This window comes from Orycteropus afer, unplaced genomic scaffold, assembly GCF_000298275.1.
Source record: "Orycteropus afer afer isolate SDZICR_OR568_19922 unplaced genomic scaffold, OryAfe1.0 scaffold00006, whole genome shotgun sequence".
In the NCBI taxonomy this organism is placed as follows: domain Eukaryota; kingdom Metazoa; phylum Chordata; class Mammalia; order Tubulidentata; family Orycteropodidae; genus Orycteropus; species Orycteropus afer.
Window position 1 is genome coordinate 11409274 of NW_006921593.1, and position 27717 is coordinate 11436990.

Here is a 27717-nt window from a genome sequence, read left to right on the forward strand (position 1 = left end):
AACAACAACAACAACAACATCTTATAAGTCAGCCAACTTTCTTAACCCATTAGTTCTAACGGTTTTAGTTACTGCTCTTCGGTTCCCGAGATCACGAGGTCATTCTTTGATTCTTTCAGGAAGTGTTCCTGGGACCGTCAGACTGCGCTCTGTGCTGTGCAGATGTGGGCACACAGCGTTCATTGTGATTTGACGGTGGAAGGTGTTTCTGCAGTCCCTGTCCTGTTCTCGTCCCAAACGAAGACGTGTGAAATTCTGCTTTGACATCTTTCACCTCACTTCCTCTCCCTTTTCACCGGAGCTTTCTGTCTCATCCTTCTCTGTTTAAAAAAACCCCTTGGGCTCATTGATAAACGGGACGGGTGCTGTCTCTCTCAGTTGCCCCTTTGGGATTGGATGCCGTGCTTCCCTGAGTCTTTGGAGGGAATGCTGCATTCTCACACACTTGGGTCTCTAAGGTTCCACCTCTGTCCTTTGTGTCTGTTACCTGCATCCTGTCTATGTGCTCACAACAAAAGACAGGTACGCGCACCAGTGAAGAGATTGTTGGAAAAAAATAAGGAAATCAATACCATTTACAGTAGCTGCCAAAAAAATAAAGTACTTGGGAATAAATCTTACCAAGGACACAAAAAACCTCTACAAAGAAAACTATAGAAAACTATTTCAAGAAACCCTAAGAGATCTACATAAATGGAAGAACATCCCATGCACGTTGATAGGAAGATCGAACATTGTGAAAATGTCAGTTCTACCCAAAGCAATCTATACATTCAATGCAATCCCAATCCACATCCCATCAACATTCTTTAAGGATATGGAAAAACCAGTCACTAACTTTATATGGAAAGCAAAGAGACCTCAGATAGCAAAGCACTATTGAAGAAGAACAAAGTAGGAGGTCTCACACTGCCGAACCTCAAAACCTACTATACAGCCACGGTAGTCAAAACTGCCTGGTATTGGTATATAATGACAGAGACATAGACCAATGGAATAGAGTTGAGAACCCAAAAATGGATCCATTGACCTGTGGTCAGGTGATCTTTGACCAAGGGCCGAAATCTATTAAATGAGGGAGAGAATGTCTTTAATAAATGGTGCTGGCAAAACTGGATATCCGTTTGCAGAAAAATGAAACATCTATACCTCACACCATACTCAAAAACTAACTCCAGATAGATCAAAGCCTTGAATGTGAAACCTAAAACTATAAAGTTCTCCAAGGAAAAACTAGGGGCAAATTTAGGGGCCCTAATATATGGCATAGGAGCTCTGGTGGCATAGTGCCTAAGGCACTTGACTGCTAATCAGAAGGCTGGCAGTTCAAACCCACTAGCCACTCCTCGGAAGGAAGGTAGGGCAATCTACTTCCGTAGTGATACAGCCTCAAAAACTCGAGGGGTTGCTATGAGTCGGGTCCAACTTGATGGCACATAACAACAATAATATATGGCATAAACAGGCTATCAAACATAACCCAAAATGCACAAACAGTAGAAGAGAAACTAGATGAATGGGACCTTCTAAAAATTTTTATGTGCTTCAAAAGACTTCAAGAGTCAAAAAAGAACCTACAGATTGGGAAAAAAATAATCATGACATATCTGACAAGGCACTTATCGCTAGAATTTATAGACACGGAACATAATGTGGATCAACTTAGAGTCCGTTATGTCAAGCGAAGGCAGTTGATCTATTGTAAAAAGTCCAGAAAAGGGTTTCACACACACACAAAAAATAAACAATCTTTGGTGGTTAGCAGGGGTGGGTAGGGAAGGGAAGGTAAACACACATCGACTTGGGTGAAGGGAAAAGAAGCAAACGTGAACCAAAGCGAAGGGCCTGAGCCTGGAGAGAGAGCGGACGGTGGGACACGGTCAACAGCATCGCGCAGGTGGACGGACAGCTGACCAGGGCTCATCTTCTGCCCTGACAGGTGGGTCCGTGCCAGTAAGGTTAACGCCTCCAAGGTTAACTCCATCAAACCTGGGCAGACCTGAGGCAGGACCAGCCTGTGAAAGATGGACGGTCAGCTTCCTTGGACAGACTTTCTAAACTGACAGCGGCCATTTGCCATGACCACGTCCTATCGTTAAAATACTCACCGTTTTGAGATGAAAAAAAAGAGATCCCTTTGCCTGGAGGTTTCAAACTAATTCTGGAGACTTTTTCTTCACTTACAGACTTCTTGGTCTTGGCCTGTATATAAGAAGAAAAAAAAAATCATAAAGTATTTTTGCATCATTATGGATGAAACGGGTTTTCTCTATCATAAATGATGAGAAGAATGTTAATGATGCCATTCCCTTTGAGCTAATTTGTCGGTTTTTAACCTGCATAAGATGTGGATAGCTAGCCCACCACTGATATTAAGTGATTAACAGAGTTACTGTGTCTCCTGAAAGCCCTTCACTGAGAAACCTACAGATTTGAAAATCCTTGTGCTGTGGCGAGAGTATTCATTACATACAGTGAATATCTATGTACGGGTTCCCTGGGCAGTGTAGACATTTACATGCTGGATACCACCTGGAGGGCAGGAGGTGCCATGGAGGAAAGGGCTGGTGACTGACTTTTGAAAAATCAGCCATTGCAAACCCCTCGGGGCACAGCTGTCCCTGACACACCCGGTGTCACCACGGGTCAGAGTCAGCCCTATGGCACCCGGTAGGCACAGGATATTCTTGTATAAATGGCTTTAATTGCCACACCACCAAAAACCACCCGTTGGCCATCAAACCAGTTCTAACTCGGCGACCTTTGAGGACAGAGTGGAACTGCCATAGGGTCTTCAAGGCTGTAACCTTTACTGAAAGAGGTAGGCAGGTCTCTGTCATGCAGAGCAGCTGGTGGGTTCCAGCTGCCAGGCTTTCAGTTAGCAGGTGAGTGCTTTACCATTGCGCCACCATTCCTGTCTCCGACTAGACCTTGCCTCTGACCCTGGTCTTCAGCCAGGCCCCTTGGCAGACCACCAGGACACATACTAATGGGGTCTCTTAAGCTGCACAAGTCTAATAAAATCAGCCCCTTAACTTTCCCCAAAAACATGTTCCTCTCCCAATCTTCCCTGTTGGAGTGATGGCGACTCTTTTTCCAGTGACTCAGGCCAGGAATCTTAGGCTCAATTTTCTTTTTCCCTCAGACCCTACACCCTCTGAAGCACCTTGGGTCGGAGCCCTTCTGCCCACCTTGGTCGATGTCGCCATCTCCTCGGACCAGGCTCCTGGAGCTTCTTAGTGGTCTGTCAACCCCGAAGCCACAGTCAGCCTCGTGACCCCTGCCAAGGTGGCTGCCCATCTTGTATCCACCAGGTCTCCCCACGGCCAGACGCCCTCCTGTCTGGCCCCGCCGCCTCGCTCAGCGTCTCCCTGGCCCACTCCACCAGGACTGCATTGTTTCTCCCTCAGCAGCCCCAGCATTCCCCACCTGGGCCTCTGCACCTGAGTCTCCCCCCGGTGGGTGCCTGGCTGCCTCCTCCGCTTTCACCGCCCCACAGAACGCCCCTGATGCCCCACCCTGCCGTCTGTCGTCCATGGCCCGCCCTCCTCCTCCCCGTCACTTCCTACACAGCTGAGTGTGGAGCAGGCTGGCCTAGTCACCAGCGCAGACCCTGGAGCCCAGCTGCTGGGTACGGGACAGCTCCGCTGCTGGAGTCACGTGCCCGCCTTCCCTCGGAGAGGAACCGGCGCTGCAGTCAGAGGCGTCCGGGGTGCTGCTTGAGCGGGTAACAAGCAGGATTCTCTTGTTCTCGCGTCATCACCGTCTCACTAGCACATAAACCTAAAGCCCACGAGAGGGCGGGCCTTCTGTTCACCGCTGCATCTACGTGAGGCGGCGAGCGCTCGGCACGTAGCAGGCGCCAAGTCGTCGTTGCCACTGCGTGCGCACCACTGTTTGTCACCAGGCAGATTGTCAACACCAACCTCTGACCTCCTGACCCTGCTGACGTCAAGCAAGAGCCCCAGCTTGCTGGACGATGACCTGGTGCTGGCAAAGTGAAGGATGTCGGACTCGTGGCTCGTGGTTGCGTTTGGACTTCGGTTCTGAACACTCTACACAGAGAAAGACACATATGAGCGCTTCTGGTTTGCGTGGAGGTACACATGTAAACACACATGCACACACATGACCTTCCGAGATCCTTAGAGTCAACTGCACACCCTTACAGTGTACTATGGCGGGTTTTGGCCTCTGTGTACAAGACAGTGGCCATGTCCATCAGTCCCAACAGCTGTCTCATGCCCCTCTGTCAGCCATCCTTCTCCCCTCCCCGCGCACCCACTGATTGCCGTGCGTCGTGGTAACTGTTGCCTTTTCTAGAATTTTGGATGAATGCAGTCAGAGACGCAGTCAGAGCGGCACCCTTTTCCCTCTGGATTCTTGCACTTGTTGCGGTTCTTCTGAGATTGACCCGTGGTGTGGCGTGGCTCACGAGGCCACCAGCTGACCATACGCCGTATACTGTTTGTACAGAACCGATCTTGGTGGACCTCGGGGTGGTTTGCACTTTCTGACTGTCTGGCTTGTTCTGTGACCCCAGATGCGGTCTCTGGGTAAATGCTTCGTGGACGCCGTGGGAGCGTGGACCCTGCTGTCTTCACGCTGGTTGAGTTGACCGGTTGTGGCTCACTTTTCGGAGGCTTCCTGACCCCTGCGTACTTGCTCTCTGGCTGCCGTTGTGGGTTGTCTGTTTCTTCTGTCAGTTCCGCCTCCTGCACTTTGAAGCTCTGTTAAACACGCTCACTGCTTTAGTCAACTTGGCGCCTTTATCATTACTCAGTGACTCTGATGGTGCTGATGGGGCCGCTTAGGATTAGGGTGGTACCAGTCTCCCCGGTCTTCTCACCTATGTGTGTCGTTTTTGGGTGGATTTCCTGTGGACCCAGTTCAGGTGGGTCCACCTTGTGTGGGGTGTGGGGTCGTTTACTTTGAAAGCGTTTAGCTGCCATCCTCTGCCCATTTGTTCTTTGTTTTCATTCGCCTCTTTTCTGCCACCTTTTGGCTTAACTGAGCATCTTTTAGGGATCCCATTCCACGCTCGTTACCGACGTATTGCCCGCTAGTCTTTGTTTTGGTATTTCGGTCGTTGCTTTAGAGTTTGCCGTGTGCCTCTGTAACTGGCACCTGTTTACCTTCCCGTAATACCATGCCCGTTCACTCACAGTGGTATCTTAGCTGCCGTCAAGTCAGCCCCGACTCGTGAAGCGCTGCCGGTCCCACGCCATCCTCACACTTGGGCGCAGATTGGGCCGTCGGGATCCCCAGGACTCCCACTGGCCACATTTTGGAAGGAGATTACCAGGACTTTCTTCCTGGTCTGAGTCTGGAAGCTCCGCTGAGGTCTGTTCTTCATTTTGGCAGCATGCAGGCCTCCGTGACAGATGGGTGAGGGTGGCACTTGAGAGGCACTGGCTGGGAATCGGACCCAGGTCTCCTGTGTGGAAGGTGGGCATTCAAACACTGAACCACCACTGCCCCTTGGCAGTTCTTCCCACACTGACTTCCCTTTCCTTTTTCCTAGCCTTTGGACTGTTCCTGCCACACTTCTTCACGTTTTGTAAACTCACACACACTGTCAGTATCTTTGCTTTAAAGAGACGTGAAAACAAAAGCGGGACATGAGTCCACACAGTTAGTGTTTCCAGGGCTTCTCAGGACTGTTGAGCTCCAGACTTCCTCCTGGGATCATTCCCGTTGCCTGGAGGACTTCCTTCAGTAGCTCTTGTAGCAGGTGGTTGTCGGGCAGTCCATTATTTCAGCTTTATATGTCTGAAGAATATCTCCCCTTTACTTTTGAAACATAATTTTCCTGAGTATTGAATTCCAGGTGTACAGTGTTTTTTTTGTTTCATTTTGTTTTTGTTTTTCATACTTTAAAGACTGTGCTACTGCAACAAGAGATCTGTTGTCATTCTTACTGGTTCCACTACACATCAGATGAAGGAGCTCTTGTGGCATAGTGCCTAAGGCATTTGACTGCTAACCAGAAGGCTGATGGTTCAAACCCACCAGCCACTCCACAGGAGGAAGACTGGGCACACTACTTCCATAAAGATTTACCACTTTGGAAACCCAAAGGGGGTCACTGTGAGTCGGAATCGACTCAATGGCAGTGAGTTTGGTTGTTTCTTTTCATTTACCTCACATGCTTTTTATCCCTGGCTGCTTTTAAGACTCTCTATCACTGGCTTAGTGCAGTTTGATTACAATGAGCCTAAATGTTGTTGTTGTTATGTGCCGTCGAGTCGGCCCCGACTCATAGCGACCCCTCCTTGGGTTTCTGAGGCAGTACTTCTACAGAAGTAGATTGCCCAACCTTCCTTTCGAGGAGTGGCTTGGTGGGTTTGAACCACCAGCCTTCTGGTTGGAAGTCAAGTGCCTTAGGCACTGTGCTACCAGAGCTCCTGAGCCTAAATGTAGTCTTCCTGTTTTTTTTTCCTTTGGGATTTGTTAAGGTTCTTGGATCTGTGTGAATCTATAGTTTTCATCAAGTTTGGAAAATTTTCAGCCATTATGTCTTTAATTTTTCTGTTTCCTTCCTCTATCTAGGATGTTAATTATACATATTCTGAGCTGCTTAAAAGGAGCTCCGGCGGTATAGTGGTTCACGCATTCAGCTGCTAACCAAAAGGTCAGCAGTTCAAACCCACCCAGCCACTTGGCAGGAGAACAATGGGGCAGGTCCACTTCTATAAACATTTCCAGTCTTGGGAACTGGCCAAAGGGGCAGCTCTACTGTGTCCTGTAGGGGCTCTGGGAGTCGGAAGTGACTCGATGGCACGGGACTGGGTGGGTTTCTGGAGCTAAGTCTCTCAGCCTCTGATGCTTTTTTTCAAGCCTCTTCATGCATTTTGTTTTGAATCGCTTCTGTTCTGCCTCCCCTTTCGCTGCTCTCCTCTAAAGCCTAATAATCTATTAATCCCGTCCAGTGTGTTTCCATAACTCAGCTCTGTTACTGTGCTTGACAGCATACGCAGTACAGCATGACACAGATTCTATGGTTTCTGCCAGTACAGTTCAGTGACACTGTGGTGTTCAAGGTGAGTGACGATTCTCACCCTTACCTTCCAAGCTGTCCCCCCTTAACGGCTCACTGCCCCTCAGCTTCACAGCTGACCTTTCAAGTTACTGTTGTCAGTTTGATCCCATGTAGATCACTCTGAGAAGGGCACGGTGCTCAAGGGAGACATTCCTCACTAGTTAACTTAAACTGTTGTTTGGTTCCAAGAAGATTTCAGGGGATAATATTTTTGGTTTGAGGCTTAATGGTTATCTCAGGGCAATAGTTTCAGGGGTTCATCCAGCTTCCATAGATCCAGAAAGTCTAGATTCCATGATAATTTTAAATTCAGTTCTGTATTTTCCCCCCTGTTGATCAACATTCTTCTATAGCATCTTTGACTGAAATGTTTAGTAATGGTAGCAACGCCATCCAGTTCCGGTCTTATGACCAAGGAGGGTAGTACTCATGGAGGCAGTTAGCTACATCATCCTGTGTTTTTATTTTAGACATTGCTTTTTCTAACTCCACAAATAAAAAGAAAAAAAAAATCTGTCTTTAACATGCTCATACTTTCCCTTACCTTGAACACACAGAGTATACATAATAAGTATTTGCTACTAATTCTACTATGTCATTTCTGGGTCTGTTTCTGCTGTTTTCTCATTACACACCTACGTTGTTTTTATTGCACTTCACTGATGATTGTGGTTTTTTTTTTTTTTTTTACGAATTGCAGGTTTGTGACAACTTTGCGAGTCTGTCGGTGCCAGCTTTCCAACAGCATATCCTCCCTTCGTGTCTGTCACATTTTGGTAATTCTTGTGATATTTCAAACTTTTGCATAATGTTGTTATACATTTAATAGACTACAGTTTAGCATAAACCTAAGTTTTCTATGCACTAGGAAACCAAATCTTCACATTGCTTTATTGCGATACGTGTCTTACTGCGGCGGCCTGGAACCAGACCTGCGGTGTCTCCAAGGCACACCTGGATAGGACATAATGTGCTGCTTTTTTCCATGCCTGGTAATTTCCTATCGGATTCTGGATATTTTAGATTTTACGTTTTGAGTGCTGGGAGTTTTTTGTTATTTCTTTAAATGTTTTTGTGCTTTTGTCCTGAGGGGCACTGAAAATATTTGGACACTCAATCCTTTCAAGGTTGGCTTTTCTAGCTTTTTAAGGAGGTTGGTGGTTCACAGCCAGCCAGAGGTGCCTCAGAAGTAAAGCCTGGTGGTCTGTTCCCTAAAGGTTCACACCTCGAACACCTTGTGCCGTGCAGGTCTACTCAGCCACACGTGGATCCCGTGAGTCAGAAATGACTCAACGGCAACCAGCTGGTTGTCTGCCCCCATATGGAAGCAGTGCCCCTTACATAACGAGGGTTCTCACTCTGGCTTCTGGGCATGTGAACTGTTCTGAGCCAGCGTGATCCCAGGGATGAGTCCTCGGCCTTCAGTAGTTTCCTCACACGTTCTGACAAATTGAGGGCCCCGTCCGTGTGTTCTCTCTACTCTGTAAAGAGAGTTTGCCCAGTTGCTGTCCTCAGATGACTGGAGTGTGTGAAGTTGCTGCAACCTGAACAGAAGTTGTAAGCTGAGCCTCCCTGGTGACCTCAGACAGAACCAGAATGACTCATCCAAAGGAAGCACGATCCACGTAGAACATGACAGCAGCATCCAGTGTGTGGAGAAGGTGACGGGCACAGCCCCTGGGCCGAGGACCGTCACAGGGCACGAGAACACGGAGTGACGCGGGCCTTGGACTTGAGCAGATCGTCTCTGAGGACGTTCCCCGGACCAGCACATGTGCACCCACATCCCTGAGGCCCACGGCGAGGGCATCTGTGAGCTCACAGACGAATTCACGGTGCACATCCGTTTCCCTGTGAGTAAAGCCCAGACCCAGACTGACCCCTGACCCGGCTCCCAGAGAACTCGGTGAGGCCACCAGCCACAGCCTCCATTTGGAGGAGGCCAATTGGCTGACATGGACAGCCGGGCACTGAAGGTCCGTGAAGCCCCAGCACCCGAGGCGTCCAAGGGATGCTCCAGGGGTTTGTGAGAGAGAAGCCTGGGACAGAGGCGCAGTGGGAAGGCTCCGCGCACGAGAGCTCTGAAGAGCTGCCAAGCAGTGGGGCTCCACCAGCTCCGGTCTGAGGCTCCTGGTGCTGGAGCAACCCGAGTACCACAAGGGGGTGCCTTTAAAGGACAGACGTTCATCCTCTCACAGCTCAGGAAGCTACATCCGAGTTCAGGGTGCGGCTCGAGGGGCAGGCGCTCTGTCGGCGGTGGGGGCGGGGCCTCGGTTCTTCATCTTGTGTAGCCCTGGTGTCCTCATCAGTCTGTCCCCATCTGTCCATCCTTCTGTGTCCAGGGTACTCTTCTGATAACTCAGCAGTGATGAGGTTGAGGTCACCCCTCACCCCAGTACGGCCTCATTCAAATAACTGAGAAACCCTGTTCCCCGGGGGCTCACACCCACAGGGGCTGGGATTCCAGCGTGTATTTGTGGAGAACATAAATCAATCCACAACACCCCAAGACTCTCGGCCCCCAAATCCCACCTGCTAACTTGAAACCTCCACCAAAAAAAAAACAAACCACGATCTGTCTCGATCTGACCTGGCAGTGGATCCTTCAGTGAACTACTAACACTGTCCCCCTGCCCCGAGTCTGCCAGCGAGGACTGAAGCGCCAGGCTGTGAGCAGGCCCCGTCCTCCGTGACCCGGTTCGCATCTCCTGTCTCCTGAGCAGCTAGCCGTGCCTGACCTCTCTCCTCTGGGACAAGCTCTCCACCCTTGGAGACACAAGACACGTGACTGGAACACTGCAGAATAAAACACCTCGAGTGTCGGGAGCCTCCTGATCGGCCTCGCACGTCAGTAGGCACACTGACCGTCAGTGCTGTGGCTGGGAACCCGCTACAGGCACCAGGACCAGAACATCCACTTTCTCTGACACCAAGGAAACAACACGCTCCTTGCAAAAGGTGAACAGAAATCTTACACTTGATGCCTGGAGTCGAGGCCAGAGCCCTGCCTGGGACCAGTGCCCTGAAATCATCTTCAAACCTGGAATGGAAACCCTCCCCTGAGGTCACCTTTTAGTTAAATAACAGATTGGCTCACAAAGGGTATCACTCCTGATGTTCACCTCTATAGGAATCAGGGTCAACAGTTACTCTCAAAAAGATGAGAAGGTTAGCAAGCAGGGAGACTAGATTACTGGAAGCAGGGCAACCAGAATGGAAGCAAGGAGGGTGGTCCCTCATTTTGGGAGTGTAACCAGTGTCGCTGAGCAGCTCATGGAGGTGGCTGAATGAGAACCCAATCTGCTGGGTAAATTTTCACTAAAACACAGTAAAATCTATCGTCATAAGAGCTTTCCTGGAAGGGTCACGAGGCCCCAGGCAGCTGTGATACGGGTTCACAGCTCCAGGAGGGCTCCCTGCTCCATACTGTCTAGGACTGTCACTCGTTACCTGATTTGTTATGGTCTGTGTACTTCCGACTCTGTTTCCAGACAGCTCCTCGTTTGGAATGCTGACGTATGATTTCGTCGTTTGCCCCCTGACCGAGATGAGCGCAAAGCTCAGGAGCGCTTCAAAGAATTCAAGGAACACCAGCTGCAACATACAGAAACAGGGACACACCTGCAGGGACCAGAGATTCAGATTTCTCTTCTCTGCAGAACACCGTCTCGTGGGACACGAGGCTACAGGGGAGAGACCCTTGCAGGAAGAGCCGCAGCGGTCAGAGCTGCGCTGCCCGTCCACCTTCTGTATTAGATGTGTCCCTCGGTGCGGTGTCTGCACGGAAACGTCGTTTCAGCTGAGGAACTATGAGCAGCTCCCAGAGGTCCTATCTCTGGGGCAGCCAGAGACGCGGCACCCGCAAGCCTGAACAGCAGGCATGCGTCTTGCCAACCTGTGAGCACCGCCTGGTGCCCAGGGTCCCAGTGCCCCACCTGCAGGCCTGCCTCTGCCTGGGGGACCCTGCATCATCAGATAGCTCGGCTGGGACATCAGTCCTGAGCCCCGTGACCCTGTGTGTCTGAGTGGGAACAGGCCCGCCCATCTGGCTCCGGGCAGGCCGCTTCCTTCCCCCAGGGGTCTGCTGGGCTGACCCCAGCCTAGTGTCACTACTCTCCTAGTTTGCTGAGACTCCCTGGGTCTGGCTGGTGCCAGGAGACCTGCTTTTATGTGCGTTCCTGCTCTGAACTTGACTCTTCCGTGGCCTCACCTAACACCTGGTCCCCCTCCCCTCAAGATTCCCCAAACCCAGTCCCAAAGCCACCTGTCAGTCCTCTCTCAAACCCCAAAAGAAGACACCCTTTGCTGTGGAGTCAGCTCCGACTCGTGGCGCCCCGTGTACGTCAGAGTGGGCCTGTGCGTCCCAGGGTTCTCAGTGGCCAGCTGTCTGCTCCACAGCTGGGACATCAGGCCTTTCCTTCAAGTCCCCTCTGAATGGACTCCACGGCCGCCCTGTTGGTTCACAGCCGAGTATGCTAACTACTCACACCCCGAGGACTTCAGTCACCTGGTGAGGTCCCAGACTCCCTCAGCCCTGTGGACAGAATGTGTGCTGGACACACGCAGACCTGAGGTGGAACCGTGGCCTTGGACGAGTTGCTAGACCTCCCTGAGCTGCAGTTTCCTCATCTGTGAATGTGAGTACCACATGCTGTCGTGAGGATGAAGTGTGCCTGTCCTCATCAGGGGTCAAGGGCTGGGACGGGTGGCCATTGCCTGGGGTGAAAGCATGTGCCCAGTAGGCCCTTGCCCCATGCAGGAACCAGCCACCTCTGACCTCAAGTTTCTTCCCCTTTACAAGTGTGACCTCCAAGGCTGTGGCTTTGGTTTTGTTCTTTTAAAAAAATGTATTTTGCTCATGCTGTCCCTACATCTAAGGAGCTCTGCTGGCACAGTGGTTAAAGCCCTTACCAAAAGGTCAATGGTTCAAACTCACCAGCTGCTCTGTGGGAGAAAGATGAGGTAATCAGCTTCCGTAAAAATTGACAGTCTCGGAAACCTTCTGGGGCAGTTCTGCTGTCCTCTAGGGACCGTGTAGATCGGAATAGGTTGATGGCACGGAGTTTGGTCTGGGCTTTGCATCTATGAAGATTGGAAACCCTCGGGGGCAGTTCTCCTTTGTCCTTTAGGGGCGCCGTGAGTCAGAATTGACTTGAGGCAGGGGCTGGGTGGGTTTGTGTTCCCACATCTCGTCTAGACCCCATGTCACCTGGTGCTGTAGCTGCTGTTCCCACCTGGGCTAAAGGACACCTTTGTCTGAGATTTGCAGTGCGGCCCACCCGGGTGTGTCCCAGCTGGGGTCTGCCTCTCAGCTTTGTAAGATCAGCTGAACACTTTGAAGATGAAGTTACTCCTACCGTTTTGATAAGAGATACAAAGGGACCATGGATGAGAACGTGCTGATGCGGGCCCATGGCTGGGGTGCTGCCAGTGGACGGGGGGGGGGCGGAGAGAACCCATAGGGATGGGGGTTCTTTTTAGGGTGATGGAGCCACACATTTTTAGGTGGTTTTCTCTTCTGTGAAATTTTTTTGGGGTAAATCTGCAGGTGACAAAACATCTGTTTCACCATTTTTTAGATGTACGATTCAGTGACGTTAACTCGGCATGTCGGTCAGTCATCCCCGCGATCTGTTTCCAGACTCTTCCATCACCTGTTACAGACACCGTGTCCTCGAAGCAGAAGGCCCCTTTTCCCTCCTCCCACCCCACTAACCACTCATGGACTCTGGTCTCCACTCGCCTTTTGTATTTATTTCACGTCATTGGGGTCATGTATCTGTTCTTTTGTATGGCTGACTGCGTTTGTTCAGGGTGTTTCCGAGGTGCACCTGTGTTGTACCTGTGTCAGGCCCTTTCTCTGTATGGCCGAGCAGTATTCCATTGTGTGTATGAACCACATTTCATCAGTTCGTCTGTTGATGGACACCCGGGTTGTTTCTACCTTTTTGGCTGTTGTGAACAGTGCTACAGTCTCTGTTCCTGCTTTTGGCTCTTTAGGGTACAGGTGTAAGATTGGAATTGCCAGGTCACATGGCAATTCTGTGTTTAACTCAGGAACTGCCAAACTACTACAATCTGCTAGCAGTGGATGAGGGTTCTGGTTTCTCCACATCCCCACCAACAACCGGTGTTGTTTTTAAACCACAGCCATCTTAGTGTGAGGTGATGTCTCCTTGTGGTTTCGAGTTGCATTTTCCTAGCGACACTGGGCATCTTTTCACGGGCTTGTTGGCCATGTGTTTCTTCTTTGGTGAAATGTCTCTTCTTTTTAGCCCATTTTTTGATGTTGAGCTAACAGGTACATAAAACTTTCAAAAAGTGTCACTCAAAGGGGAGGAGAGAGAGAGAACAAAGGTGGGAGAGAAAGGTGGGTTGTCTTTTTGTTAGGGTGTTCTAGGGTCCTTTATATATTCTGGGAATTAAGTCTGTGATAGTTAAGGTTATATGTCAACTGGGCTGGGCCTGGTTTTGAGTGGCTGGGTGGCTAAATGTAGCATGTGCCCCATGATGAAGCTGGTAATCAGCTCCATGCTAGAAGCCGCTGCGAGCAGCTGAGGGGCCGCTTTGGGGCTGTGGTCTGCTCCCAGTATGTAAGGAGCAGCTTTAGGAACGGTCTGTGGTTTTTGGTACGCTTGAGTCCTGCATGTGGCCCAGTTGTTGTTCAGCAGCCTGCCATGTTGTCTGATCTTGGGACTGTTAATGGACTTGAGTCAGTGGCCTGCTGGGTGGTTTGGTCATTTCAGAACTTTGCCTTTGTACTTGGCGACCTTGGGTTTGTCAGCCTCAGCAGCCATCTGAGTGAAAAAAGCCTCCAGCTTCAGTGGAAATAGCACCTGTGGTGTTTGTTAGAGTGGCACTAGAGGTAACCAAAACCAAGTATCAGATGTATGGTTCCTCCAGATTTTTCCCCAACACGTAGGCTGTCTCCCCACTTTGTCCATAAAGTCCTTCGATGAGAAGTGTTCCGTTTTGGTGAGGTCCCTTTATTTTGTCTATTGCTTGTGCTTGTGGCATTGTATCTAAGAATCAATCCGTTGTTAAAATCCAGGTCTCCACAAGTATCACCCCATTGTTGTCTCATAAGAGTTTTATGGTTTCAGCTTACACAGATATCTTTGATCCATTTTGAGTTAGTTTTCATATATAAAAGCTGTGCTGGTATCTGACTGCTTACCAGAAGGTTGGCAGTTCAAACCCAAAAGCCACTCTGTGGAAACAGGACTAGGCAGTCTACTCCTGTAAAGATTTACCCCCTCTGAAATCCAGTGGAGGTTGCTACGAGTCAGAATCGACTCGACAGCAGTGAGTTTTTTATCCCCCTCTGGTGGTGTGATGGGGCAGTGGGAAAAGCATTGGGCTGCTAACCAAAAGGTCAGCAGTTTGAACCCAGCAGCTGCTCTGTGGACAAATGAGGCAATCTGCTTCCATAAAGATTTACAGCCTCAGAAGTCCTACGGGGCAGTTATACTCTATCTAATAGGGTCACTGTGAGTCGGAACAATGCAGTGGCAGTGGTTTGGTTTTGGTTTTATAGATGATGTACAGTGTGGGTCCAGGTTCATTCTTTTGTTTGTGGAAAGCCATGTCCCCAGCACCATTTATTAAACAGACTAGCTTCCCTCATTGGATGGACTTACTGAAATCAACTGACCAGATGTACAGGTTTGTTTCTGGACTTTCAAGTCAATTGGTTGATCATTATTATTAATACCAAACTGTTTTGATCACTGTAGCTTTGTAGTATGTTTTCAGATCGGAAAGTGTGACTCCTCCTACTTTGCGTTTTGTTTTGAATATTACTTTGGCTATTTGGAGCTCCATGCCATTTCATATAAATTTGAGGACTGGCTTTTCAAATTCTGCAAAGGCGGCTGTTGGAATGTTGATGTGGACTGTGTTGAACTTATAGGTTGCTTGAGTTACTATGACATCTTAATGATACTGTCTTTTGATCCTTAGTGTCCATTTTATTTAGGTCTTAATTTCTTAAGAATAATTTATTATTAAATGTCATAATTTTCAGTGTACAAGTCTTTAGCTTCCTTGGTGTGATTTATTCTTGTAGAAATTACTGTACACAGAATTGTTTCCTTTTCAGATGCTCACTGCCGACTGATTAGCGTGTTGGCTTTGTATCCTGCCACTTTGCAGGTTCATTGATTAGCTCTGGGAGCTTTCTTGTGGATTCTTTGGGATCTTGGATGTAAGAGCTTGTTGTCTGCAAAGAGAGAGTGAGCTTTACTTCTTCCCAATTTAGAGGATACCCTTTCTTTTCCTGGACTAAGACAATTCAGTGCTCTGGCTGGAGCTTCCAGTACAATACTAAACAGCAGCGAGGACAGAGGGCTTCCGTGGCCTGCTCCTGATCTGGGGAAAGTTCTCAGTGTCTCCAGTGATGTGCTAGCCATGGGTTCTTCATGTCTTTTACCACACAGATGAATAGCCCTTCTGACCCCAGCTTGTGGGATGTTGTCAGATGCCCTCTCTGACTCAGCTGAGTTCATGGTGATTCTTTCCCTTTATCCTAAAAACATGGTACATCTTGTTCACTGATCTTCTAATACATTCCTAGGATGAATCTCATTGGATTCGACTGGCTAGTTTTTTGTTAAGGATCTTTGTGTCTGTATTCACAAGGGATGCTGGTCTGTTATTTTGTGTGTGTGGGGGGGGTATCTGCCTGGCTTTGGTATCACAGTAATGCTAGCCTCACAGAATGCATTAGGAAGTGTTCCCTTTCTAGGAAAGTTGGAGGATTTAGGTCATTTATTCTGTAAATGTTGGCAGAATTCTTCTGTGACGTCATCTGGTCCAGGACTTTGTTGGGAGGCTTTTGATCTCTTCGCTGCTAAGGGGTTTGTTAGAAACAGGTACCTTCCTACTGACTCTAGTCGAAGACTTTAAGAATTTCCCACTTATCTAGGTCATCTAATTTGTTCAGTAATTGCTAATACTCTCTTATGAATCTTAAGCCTTTAGGATGGTTGTAATATCACCACTTGATGAGGGCTGTAAGATCCCTCATTTCTCATTTTTGATATTTGTATCTTATTTTGTCACTTTAGTTAAAAATTTGATTTCATTTCATTGAGTTTAAAAAACAAACTGGTTTCATTGGTTCTGTTTGTCTAGTGTCTCATTTCTGCTGATTCTTCCTTCCTCCTGGTTGCTTTGCTTTCCTTTTTCTAATTCAAGTTGTAAAGTCAGCTCATCGATCTGTGATCTTTCTTTATGTAGGTTTTTAGAGCTGTAATTCCCTCCAATCACTGGTTTTGCTGCGTAAGTTTTGGGATGTTTTTTCATTTGACGAAGCACTTGATTTCTCCTTGACCCATTGGTTATTTAATAGTTTCCTATCCACATATTTGTGGACTTTCCAGTTTCGTGGTCGTACAAGACACTTTGACTTCAGAAGTTTGAGCTTGCTTTGTGACCTACCACGCGGTCTATCCTGGACGTTGACCCACGTGAATTGGAGGACAATGTCGTGCGGTTGTTGGTGTTCTGTGTACATCTGCCAGGTACAGTCGGTTTTTAGTGTCATTCAGGTCCTTCGTTTCCTTATTGATCACTCTCATAGATGTTCTCCCTGTTACTGGGAGTGGCGCATCGAAGTCTCCAACCATTATTGTAGAGCTGTTTCTCCCTTGAATTCTATCATTGTTTTCCTCATATATTTATCATTGTAATCTTCTTGATGAATTGACTCTTATTATATAACATACTTCGTCTCTTATAACAGATTTTGACCAAAAGTCCGTATTGTCTGCTATCAAAACCACCACCCACACTCTCTTCCTTACTGTTTGCATGGAATGTTTTTCCCATCCTTTTGCTTTCAGTCTGTTTGTGTCTTTGGGCCTGTGGTGTGCCTCTTACAGACATCATGTAGTTGGGTCACGTGTTTTACCCCTTTCTGCCACTCTGCATTTCAGTGGCAGCCTTCAGTCCGTTTGCGTTCATGGTAATTACCAATAAGGACTTCTGTCACTTCATTATTTTTTGGGGTGTCTTATATTTTGTCCCTTATTTTCTCTAACACTGCCAACATTTGTTGAATTTTTGTAGTGAACCGTTTTAGTTCCCTTCTCCTTTCCTTCTATGTACATTTTTTAGTTATTTTCTTTGTAGTTACTCTAAGTATGGCATGTTACATCTTACATTTATAACAACTTGGATTAAATTTATACCAATTTAACTTCAGTAGCCATTACCAACTCCCTACCTCTACCATTCCTCACACTGCTGCCCCCTTGCTCCATTCATGTTACTATCATTACATCTTTATATATCCTGTGCCCTGTGACCCTATGACATTTACACTTATCTCTATGCATTTCTCATTGAAAAAGATAAAGTCAATGGCCACTGGAATTACCGAGTAAAAATACTTTAAAACTTGCTATTAGACCAGCCCTCGCAGCTACCGATTTTTTTTTGCCCCCCTGTGGAGGGCTTTGGGTTGTTCTATGTCCTCTCTTTCCCATCTGAAGGATTCCCTTTAGCATTTCTTGTAAGGCAGGTCTAGTGGTGGCAAACTCTCTGAACCAAGCATGTCTTAATTTTGTCCTTGTCCTTGAACGGTGTTGCCAGATACAGTATCGGTCCTTTTCCTTTAGCAGGGCACACGTGTCATTCCACAGCCTCTGGCCTCAGAGTTTCTGGTGGGCGGGGGGAGGGAATCGACAAGCTCATTTATATGTGACAGTGCACGTTCTCTGGCATCATTTCTCTGATTTCCACATGGTCAGTTCTCTCTGTTGTCATTCGCTCCTCTGAGCCCTTTTAGTTTTGCTGTGCGATGTTCTTCCCATCTGCTCGTCTCCTTGGTGTGGACGTATAGCGTTTGCAACGTGTGCGCGGCTGGAACACTGGAATCTGACACGTCGTGAGCTTTCCCAATTCTCCCAAGTAGTTGGTGTATTGACTACACTACTTTTGGTACAGAACTCTGAGATGGGCAGGACTTTGCTAATCATGTCATCTCCTGCTCTGCGCCAACTCATTTCCCTCAGACCGAGGTGTTCGTCCTTCGTCGACTCCAGACAGAGCAGAGACACCCACCAATCAGGCCGTCATCCAGCGACACAACCTTCAGTCTTTGGTTGTAACTCCTCCCCTGCTGGGTTAGCACTGAGTGTCTGGCCAGTCCACGTTTTCAGTCCTTTTAATGAAAAGCAGACACAACCCTCAGGCCTTGGTCATTATACTTCAGGTCCACTGATCTGAGATCCGAGACCGGGGTCTTGTCCTGTGCTCAGGTGAGCCGTGGGTCAGCTGGGCCTGTGACAGCCATCTGTCCTTCATGTGCAGAGGCGAGCCGTGCCTTAGCTGAGGGAGCGGCCATCTGCGAACCACTGTAACCGTCCGCAGCAGCCGACAGGCCACTGTGTAGGTGTTGGGGGTGTCAGGACAGTGGGAGACATGCTTTTCCTGCCACAAGACTTATCTTTGACTTGGTTCCAGCTGCAGCATCTCGCTGCTGTCCTCTGTCCACCAATTCTGAGTCACACAGATTCCTCATTGTGTTTCTTGGTATGTGTTGCAGGGCAGGGTCGGGAACCTAGACCTGCTGCTCATGCCACCATCTTTGCAGAATATCTGTTATATGAATTTTACCTCAAATAGAACAGAAGAGGATGTTGAGATAACAGACACATAAAACTTTCAAAAAGTGTCCCTCAAAGGGGAGAAGAGAAAGACAACAAAGGCGAGAGAAGAAGTGGGGCCAGGTAGCGACGTCTGTTGTGGTTTTAACCGTCATTCGGTGACATTCATACTCACTGTGTTGTGCAACCATCGCCACTGTCTTATTTCCAAGACTTTTTCATCTCCCTGAAGAGAGAAGCTCAGTGCCCCTTCAACAACTTCCCACCCCAAGCCCCCGGTAACCACTGATTCTCCCTCGGTCTCCGTATCCATGTGCCCGAGATATTTCATGGATGTAGGATCGTACCGTAGTTGCCCTTTGTGTCTGGCCTCCTTCACTTAGCATAATGCTTTCAAGGTCATCCATGTTGTAACACATGTCAGTCCTGTTTCCTGTTATGGCTGATAATCCATTGTACGGACAGACCGTGTTGTGTTTATCCATTCCTCTGCTGGTGAACATGGGTCATTGCCTCCTTTTGGCTCCTGTGACTAGCGCTGCAGTGAACACTGGTGCCCGCCTGTGTCCCCGCTTTCAAGTCTTTTGTGTAGATGTACAAGGTGTTTGTTGTGAAGATGGGAGAAGTCAGGGCATTTCCGCATGTATCCACTAGCGAGAGAATTGACCTCAGATGACAGAGAGGAGTCCAAGGGGCTCCAGTGTTACCGGCTACACTCCGAGCAGAAGGCAGGCGGATGTGGTTGTGGGAGTCTGGGGAGTACTCTTTGGATGGCGTCAGTTTTCTCAGTGAAGATTGTAGGACGGGCCATGGTTTGAAGAGAGAAGGAATGAAATAGTTACCCGAGGAGTTAGCAGGGGCCGGACTGGGGAAGTGTAGAAGCCCCCGACGTGTTGTGGGCGTTGGGCTTCTTCAGGCTGGCTCCCACGTCACGGCCCTGTGTGCAACGAAAGATGCCCCGCCTGTGCCATTCTCCCCACCGTTGAGCCCACTGTCGCAGCCGCTGTGTCGGCCGGCCTTGTGGAGGGTCTCTCTCCTTTAGCCGACGCCCTCTACTCTACGAGGCGTGATGCCTTCTCCAGGGACTGGTCCCCCCGACAGCGTGTCCAAATTCCTCGAGCTGAAGTCTCCCCATCCCTGCTTCTAAGGAGCGTTCTGGCTGTGCCTCTGTCTGAAGTATAATTACTGGACTGTGGGTTAGGGGTCCCAACATGAACGTGGGACAAGACAGAGGAGTCCTGTTTCTCTTCTGCCCCTGCAGCTGTGTGTGGGTGAAAGAGGCAGAGGGTTTAGAGGATTGAACCCGAGAGCTTTCCGCTTTCCCTGGGGACGTGTGAAATGGAAATGACTGACAAAGGGCAAGGGTGTGACATTTTTCACGGCCAGCCTGAATGTGCCTCTGGTCCCTGCCCTCAGGACACCTCCTCCAAATACCGCATCCACAGTCGTCCACGCAGAATCACCAGGACTAGAAACCATGAGCTCAGCTAAATGGTCCAGTTCGCAGATGAAAACATGGACTTCCAGGGAGGGTAACCATTCAAAGTTCCCAAGGAGGAAACGATGAAACTCAGAGACATATACCTAACTCACTGAGAGCAGGAGGTCACTTGGTGTCTCTGACAGGGACTACCATCTATGAAAATACCAGAGAAAATACACAGGTGGTGAATCATTCAATCATTCAAGAAGGGGCACTGTAGTTCTGTACTCTTTAGACCGCATTGTTGCCTGACATCTGAAATATAATCCTCTTCAACATTAATCTCTAATTTTCTAATAGAATCAAGTGTGTGTGTATGTGGGTGTGTGTTTGGTTAGACTGCTTTTCAGTAACACTGCAGTTCCTGGTAGCCAAGGAAAAAGAGTGAGCCTGAACTGGGTCTGCATTATTTGTGACGCTTCTTTACCAACCTCAAGTTCAAAGTTGCTGTCAATCCCATCGTGCATGAAAGGATTATCCTCTGCTATGACTTCCACAAAATTGGTTGCTGTCAGTTCTTTATTTATCATTTTAAAGTCCTGTAAAAGAAGCAACCAATCCATTAGCTGACACGTGACAGACAGCTGTGTGTTTTTTCATGTCAAATTGTATCATTGTAACACTCAGGAAATGTATCAAATGAAGATTTTTAAAACTAATCTTGAAAAGCCTTGTGGATTAACATTAGTATTTACCTCCCTCTCTGCCCCAAGGGGAAGTCCGTTTTCTAGATGCACACGCAGGCTGGAAAGCTCTGGGCTTAGAGGAAACCATGCACTCCGTGCCCACAGACTGGCACCTGGGCTCCCACTCACAACTGGCAGTGACGACCTGGTGCCCATCCTCTTACCCTCCTGGAGCAGTGATAGACTCATACCTAAAATACCCAGGTTTCAAAAGAAAATGAATCATTCTACGTGGAGCCAGAAACACCTCCCCTGCATGAGGCAATACAGCCATAGATACCGACACCGAGACGCCGAGTGATCAGGTCTCACAGCCACTGCCTTCCGCTCTTCACCCGGCAGTTACACACGTCCGAAACCCACGGAGAAAACAGTCTCACGAGGAACCAATAGAACTAAACGGAAGCTTCAGAACCAACAAGTGTAACAACTGAAATAACGAGAGGGCTCCACAATGGAAACCTGACGATGGATCCGATGCCACGACCCAATCTGATGGATAGAAGGGGGTGATGAGCGAAAAGAAGTCACCTTTGTGTCACCGGCGTCCTGAGGAGGGAAGACAGAAGGTGGGACTGAAAGGTGCTCAAGCGATGACAGAAATCCCCCGAAGCTGGTGGAAGACATAAAACCTGGGAACTCAGGACATAGAGTGATCCCACACAGGATGAACCCCAAAAATTCACGCCAAGACACATCATAGGCACACATCTTAAAACTGGAGATGAAGCAGCAAGAGAAAAACATGTTACCGAGAATGGAGCAACAGCTCACTGACAGGAAATTTCTCACCTGAAATCATGGCAGCCGGAAGGAAGTGGCACAGTGGCGGCCAGTGCCCAAAGAATGAACCGTCAACCAGAACTCTCCATCCAGCAACATGTCCTTCAAGAGGAGACAAGAGTGTTGATTTGGGGAAGAGGAGAGAGGGGATGGAAGAAGTATGGGTCCAGCACAACAATGACACGGGGGGGGGGGGGCAGGTCACTGAAATGTGCACACAGGATACAGACAACAGAGGCAAACACTAGTATGTGCACAATACTGCATCACACTAACCCCAGGCACTGAGAACATCAGGCACGGGTTGGTGAACAGCAGTGTACCCTAGACCAAGGATAGGTTTAAGCAGAAGATGTCCTTGCACGGACACTAGTGCTACAACATCAGCCACACTCATCACAGAAGCAACAGAAGACAGAGTTGCAGTAACCTCTTAGAGACAGCCAGACACCTTGGGGGAGAGAATCATCAGGCCTGCTGCCTCGGGACATAGTCTTAGGGGACACCAAGCTCAACTGGCACAACACAGTATATAAAAATCTTAGTCTACAACCGACTCTGGTGAGTAGCAACTGGGGCCTTAAAAGCTTTCAAGCAGCCATCTAAGATGGAGCTGTTGGTCTCCTCTCGTCTGAAGCAAAGAAGAGTGAAGAAAAGAAGAGGCATCTGGAAACAATTAGTCCAAGGCTATGATGGACCCTGAGACCAGAAGAACTAGATGGTGCCCAGCTACCAATGCCAACCACTCGGAAAAGGATCAAAACTGGAGATCCTGGATAGAGTGGGAGGGAAAATGTGGAACAAAACTCAAAAACACAAAAATGACCACAATTACTGGATGGATGGAGTCTGGCAGGACCCCTAAGACTAAGGCCCCAGAATATCCTTTGAGCCTGAGATTGGACTCACTCCCAAGGATTGGTTCTCAGCTCAACAACAGAAAGACCTACATGCAGTACGCTCACCCCAGGGCGATGCACCCACCTGCTCTAGGGAGGTACACCCCTTAGAGCAGTCAGCCACGGGGCACCAGAGGGGCAGCATTCACATGGAAGGAAAGCTGGACAGACAGGAGTACATAGCTCAGAAGGACACAGGGAGAGGGTGTGTTATATAATCAGGCATGAAATAAAATGTACGCCAATTGTTGAATGTAAAACAAATTTTGCAGGTAAATTTGCACCCAAAACCCAATAAATAAAGAGTGGGCAGCAAATCGAGACAGTGTCTGATGTAGGAAAACTAAGAACCTGTTATCAGCAGACCTTCCTTAAGAGGGGCTAAAGGCATTTCTCTCAACAGGAAGGAAGCCATCAAAGGGTCTAAGGACACCAGGAAAAATGGAAGCGAAAAGATGGGTAAGTACAGCATACTTTCCTTTTTCTCTTGAGTTTTCTAAATTATATTTGACAGTTGAAGCAAAAATTGTAAGACTGATGTTCTAAAAGGAGCTCTGGTGGCGTAGTGCCTAAGGCACTTGACTGCTAACCAGAAGGCTGGCGGTTCAAAGTCACCAGCCACTTCTTGGAAGGAAGGTTGGGCAATCTACTCCTGTAGAGATAATGCTTTAAAACCCAAGGAGGGGTCGCTATAAGCCGAATTGACTCGACAGCAGTGAGTTTTTTTTAATTTAGATCACTTGAAATACCTAAACCAAAAAATAACATCAAACTCATTGCCATTGAGTCGGCCTCAGTCTTCTTTCTGGGGAATGTCTGGTGGGTTTGAACCACCAGCCTTCTGATTAGCAGCCAAATGCTGTAGGCATTGTCACCGGAGCACCTATATAGATGTAGACAGACGTGAAAATACACAGACATAAATGTATAGACAGACATACATACATCTACAGTAACACTAAAATAAGTGCTACAGTGACATACTCAAACCACGACAGCTAAATCAAAATGGAATTCCTAAACATATCCAGGAAGGCAGGAAAAAGAGCAAACAGAAAACAAAAAACAGCAGATGTGTGCATAATATAATGAGAGTTACATTAAATGTCGGTCCAAGTGCATCAACCAAAAGACACCTGGCAGCTATCCTGCTGGTGGGAATGAACGTAAGATGGAACAGCCACTCTGGAAGGCAGTTTAACAGATTCTCAGAAAACTGGAACACGTACAGCCAGTAGAGGCTGGGCATGTCTCCCACAGAACTGAAAACACGTCCATAGACAAACCCGTGCACCATGGCTCACGCCACCTCTATTCACTGGAGCCACCAACCGGAAACAGCCCACGTGTTCGTGAGAGATGTAAGTGAGTGAGCAACGGTGACAGATCCATGAGACGGAATACTGCTGGACATTGAAAACAAACATGACCACTGATACACGCAACACCGAGGGCGGATCTCGGATCAGTCGATGCTGAGAGAAACTTCACACAGAGCAAAATGCAAGCATCCAGAAAACAGGAGATGCAGCAGAGACCGTGGGAAGTCTGAAAGACTGAGCTGGCGGCCCAGAGAGGAGAGAGCACAACGCCTCAGAAGCAGTCGTTCAACAAGTAACGAGGGGGAGTTCGTCACAACGCAGAACGGTGACCCAGTGGGCCGCAGCCCTCCCTCAGAACAGCACCCCCAGGGCCGCAGCCCGTCCTTAGACGACATGGCGAAGTGCAGCCAGAATTAGAACATTGCCACTGTGCAGCTCCTGAGGAAATAACAGGTGCCAGCAAGAGCCATCAGGGGCTGCGGAAGCCAACGGGACACTTTACGGGGCCCAGGACCACACGACGCCGTCTGTACACGCTGATGAATCGCAACAGCACTACAGGTGGCCATCTTATTTGATGCCGTAGGAGGTGCACAGAACCACCAAAGGCACCCGGATCTAATCGTGCCTGTAAGCAACACGAGGAGGATGCAGTCAGGCCAAGGCCACGTGTGGGCTACTCTACAGGACAGACCTCGAAGGAAGGGGGAAGGGGAACAAGCAAGCTGTGATCAGCCACCAGAAATGCTACCTAATCTTTCAAGCTCTTGTCCAAATACTAGGTTCCTGATGCTTTTCCTGCGCGTACAAGTCTGTTAACCCTTTCTAAGCACTCTGCAGTAGCGTTTGATTCTTTCGGTTCTAGCACTTACATTCCCACAAGGACAGGAAAAACCTGCTAGTTGTTGTCACAAGGCCGTCGTATGAATGACATGTTCTTTTTTCCACAACTAATGACTTGACTTTTCAGAAATCACATTCATCCTCTACCCTTCCCTGGCCGGGTGTGTGTCAGACAAGATACTGAGGCCAGCCAGCCACACCGGCCACGTCCAGAAGCGTAGCCAGCTGGCACTCCCTCCATCTTTCGCCCTTCCGTGCTCGTAAACCCAAACCAAACCCACTGCTGTCGAGTTGATTCCCGCTCACGGCGACCGTGTGTCACAGAGAAGAACTGCTCCCAAGGGTTTTCTTGACTGTCGTCTCTCCACAAGCAGCTCACCGGGCCCTCCCTCCACAGCAGCACTGGGCGGGTTCAGACCCCAACCTTCAGGTCAGTGCTCGAACGCTAACGGCACGTACCCTGCAGGGACCTTCCCTGTCCTAGGCCATTTGAAGGCCTGTTCCCCTTCCTTCTCCAGAAAGACTGAGTGACCATTTGGTGGCTGGGGAACTCACCCAGATCCCCACTTCATCCCGGCCATATCAAAATGCCTGCAAAGAGAAAACCAGCTCAAATCTGAGAAATTACTTTCAACATCCAGAGGAAGTGTCTCATTTTCATGGTCAGCTCTCCAGGAGGAAGTGCGTTTGGTCTGCAGTAAACTGTGTAAATCTCCCAGCACTTGTCGATGTAATTCATCGAGTACAGTGTCCGCGGCTGCTCACTGAACAGTTTGCCTAAAAACAGCAGGAAAAAAAAAAAACAATCAGAACTCACAAAAATGGTTCCAGATCTCTGTTTTGAAAAAGTGATGATGTGCTCATTAGTGGTTACCGGGGGGAGGGGGGAGAAGGGGAGACACCCTCAGGATTGCAGACACTCCTTCCCTTTCGTGACAGGAAAAGTGCCCAGAAGGTGGGTATAGTGAGCGCAGACTGACCAAGTGCACACGAGACAAGGATGCTTGTGTGACGGGCTACGGCATGTATGACTTGGCAACACCAGTCACCAGAAATGAATGTATGGTCACACATGTGGGTGTACAGGCAAGTATATGCGTGCACACGGGAGTTTCTATCTGTACGTGTGTGTCTGCATTGTGTGCATAGGTGTAGTCACAGGACTGTGCAGGCGCTTCTCAGACACCACCACACACCTCGCAGGAATGGTGTTCTGGTCCCCGTCTCCAGGGACAGCTCGAACAGCACAGTGGAGCTCACGTTCTGATCCCCGAGAGGTGAGGAGCTCAGGGTCTTAAAAGCTGGCCAGCAGCCCGTCTGGGAAACAACTACTCATCAGGAGCAAAAGAGAAAGAAAGGAGGCAAGCGGCGTGTCAGAGATGACACTCATCACAGGGCTGACGGCTGACGAAAGCTCTGGCCTCGCCCGCCCCGAGACCTTCCCAGCTGTTGCTCAGGGCCACAACAGACGGCCCGGGATAGAATGGGAGGAGAAAATGAGGAGGAGAATGCAGGTTCTTAAAAAGCCTGTACTTACTGGACCAGGGGAGGAGTCCCGGAGACACTCTTTAAACCTTGAACTGAAACAATCTTGAGTTCTCACCTTTTAGTGAAATGACAGACTGGCACACAGAGTAAAGGGTGTCAACCCTGAGTGCAGAGCATCAGTAAGAAAACCATCCACACGAGAGCAGAAGTCAGCAGTGACTCGAAAGCAAAGGTGACAGGATAAGGGGGCAGGGACACTAGAGCACTGGGAATGGAACAACCAGAAGGCAGTTAAAGAGAATGTGGACTCGTCATAATGCCACTGAACAGCTGATGTGGAGACTGTCAACTGGGAACGGAATTTCCACCAGAACACAATAAAGCATCATGTTTGGGAGACGGTGAGGCCGGTGGTCCTGGCGGGTGGTGGTTACCTTTCACCTGGCAGGCGTTGGGATGAATGTTCTCAGTCATCAGTTTTGTGAAACACATGAAGAGCGATGGGCTTCTGCTTCTGTGATTAAGAAGAAATCAGAATGACTGCTCTCCAGGGGAGTGGAGGGAGCTCAGGGGGCGTAGTGCCTGAGACATTTGACGGCTGCTAACCAGAAGGCTGGCGGTTCACACCCATCAGCCACTCCTCGGAAGGAAGGGTGGGCAATCTACTTCCGTAGAGATACCACCTCGGAAACCCAATTGGGGGCCGCTATGAGTCAGGTCTGACTCGACGGCAGTGAGTTTGATTTTTAGTTTTTCGGGGGAGTAGAGCTCTGGTGGCACAGCACCTAAGGCATCTGACTATGAACCAGAAAGTTGGCAGTTCAAACCCACCAGGCGCTCCAAGTAAGGAAGATGGGGAGATCTACTTGCATAAAGATTTACTGCCTGAGAAACCCAATGGGGCTTTCCTGTAAGTAGGAATTGACTCAATGGCAGTGAGTTTGGTTTTGTTTTTCTGGGGGGACTGGAAACACAGTCCTGGAGCATGGGTAGGACTTAGGAACTCACTCCTAACAGAGTCCAGAAAGGGAAAAATCATTCCTTTATGGTACAGAAAGGAGCCCTGGTGGTGCAGTAGTTAACCACTTGGCTGCTAACCACAAGGTCAGTGGTTTAAACCCACCAGTCGCTGCACAGGATAAAGATGTGGCAGTGGGCTTCAGTAAAGATAACAGCTTGGAAACCCTGTGGGCAGTTCCACTCTGTCCTCTAGAGGTGCTGTGAGTGGAAATTGACTCCACGGCAGGTTTGGTTTGGGCTTTGCTTCCATGAAGACTGACCACCTTGGAGACCCTGTGGGGAAGTTCCACTCCATCCTCTAAGGGCGCTGTGAATCGAACTCAACAGCCGTGATACAGCAGAGAAATCTGGCTTACACTGCTTGAAACCTCACGATCAAGGCTGGTAGCAGCAGTAGTTAAGACATGGATGTCATGCGCCACCTGGTGTGTGACAAGAAGGGCGGTTCACAGAAGAACTAGATGGTGCCCAGCTACCACTGCCATCCACTTGGAAGGGATGTAGGAGATCCTGCATAGAGAGGGAGAACAATGTGGAAC

At 48.8% G+C, this 27717-nt stretch overlaps 1 protein-coding gene across 1 annotated transcript in view; it reads right to left on the bottom strand.

Moving 5' to 3' along the window:
• Window positions 1–27717, bottom strand: part of LOC103197119 (radial spoke head 10 homolog B2) — a 78086-nt gene that overhangs the window by 6468 nt on the left and 43901 nt on the right. The window contains exons 12-17 of the mRNA XM_007941001.1: window positions 26593–26672; window positions 25299–25447; window positions 20569–20676; window positions 10493–10636; window positions 3927–4055; window positions 2109–2202 (exon numbers count right to left, since the gene is read on the bottom strand). Of these exons, the coding sequence (XP_007939192.1) occupies window positions 2109–2202; window positions 3927–4055; window positions 10493–10636; window positions 20569–20676; window positions 25299–25447; window positions 26593–26672 (704 nt within the window). The remainder of the gene's footprint in view (window positions 1–2108; window positions 2203–3926; window positions 4056–10492; window positions 10637–20568; window positions 20677–25298; window positions 25448–26592; window positions 26673–27717) is intronic.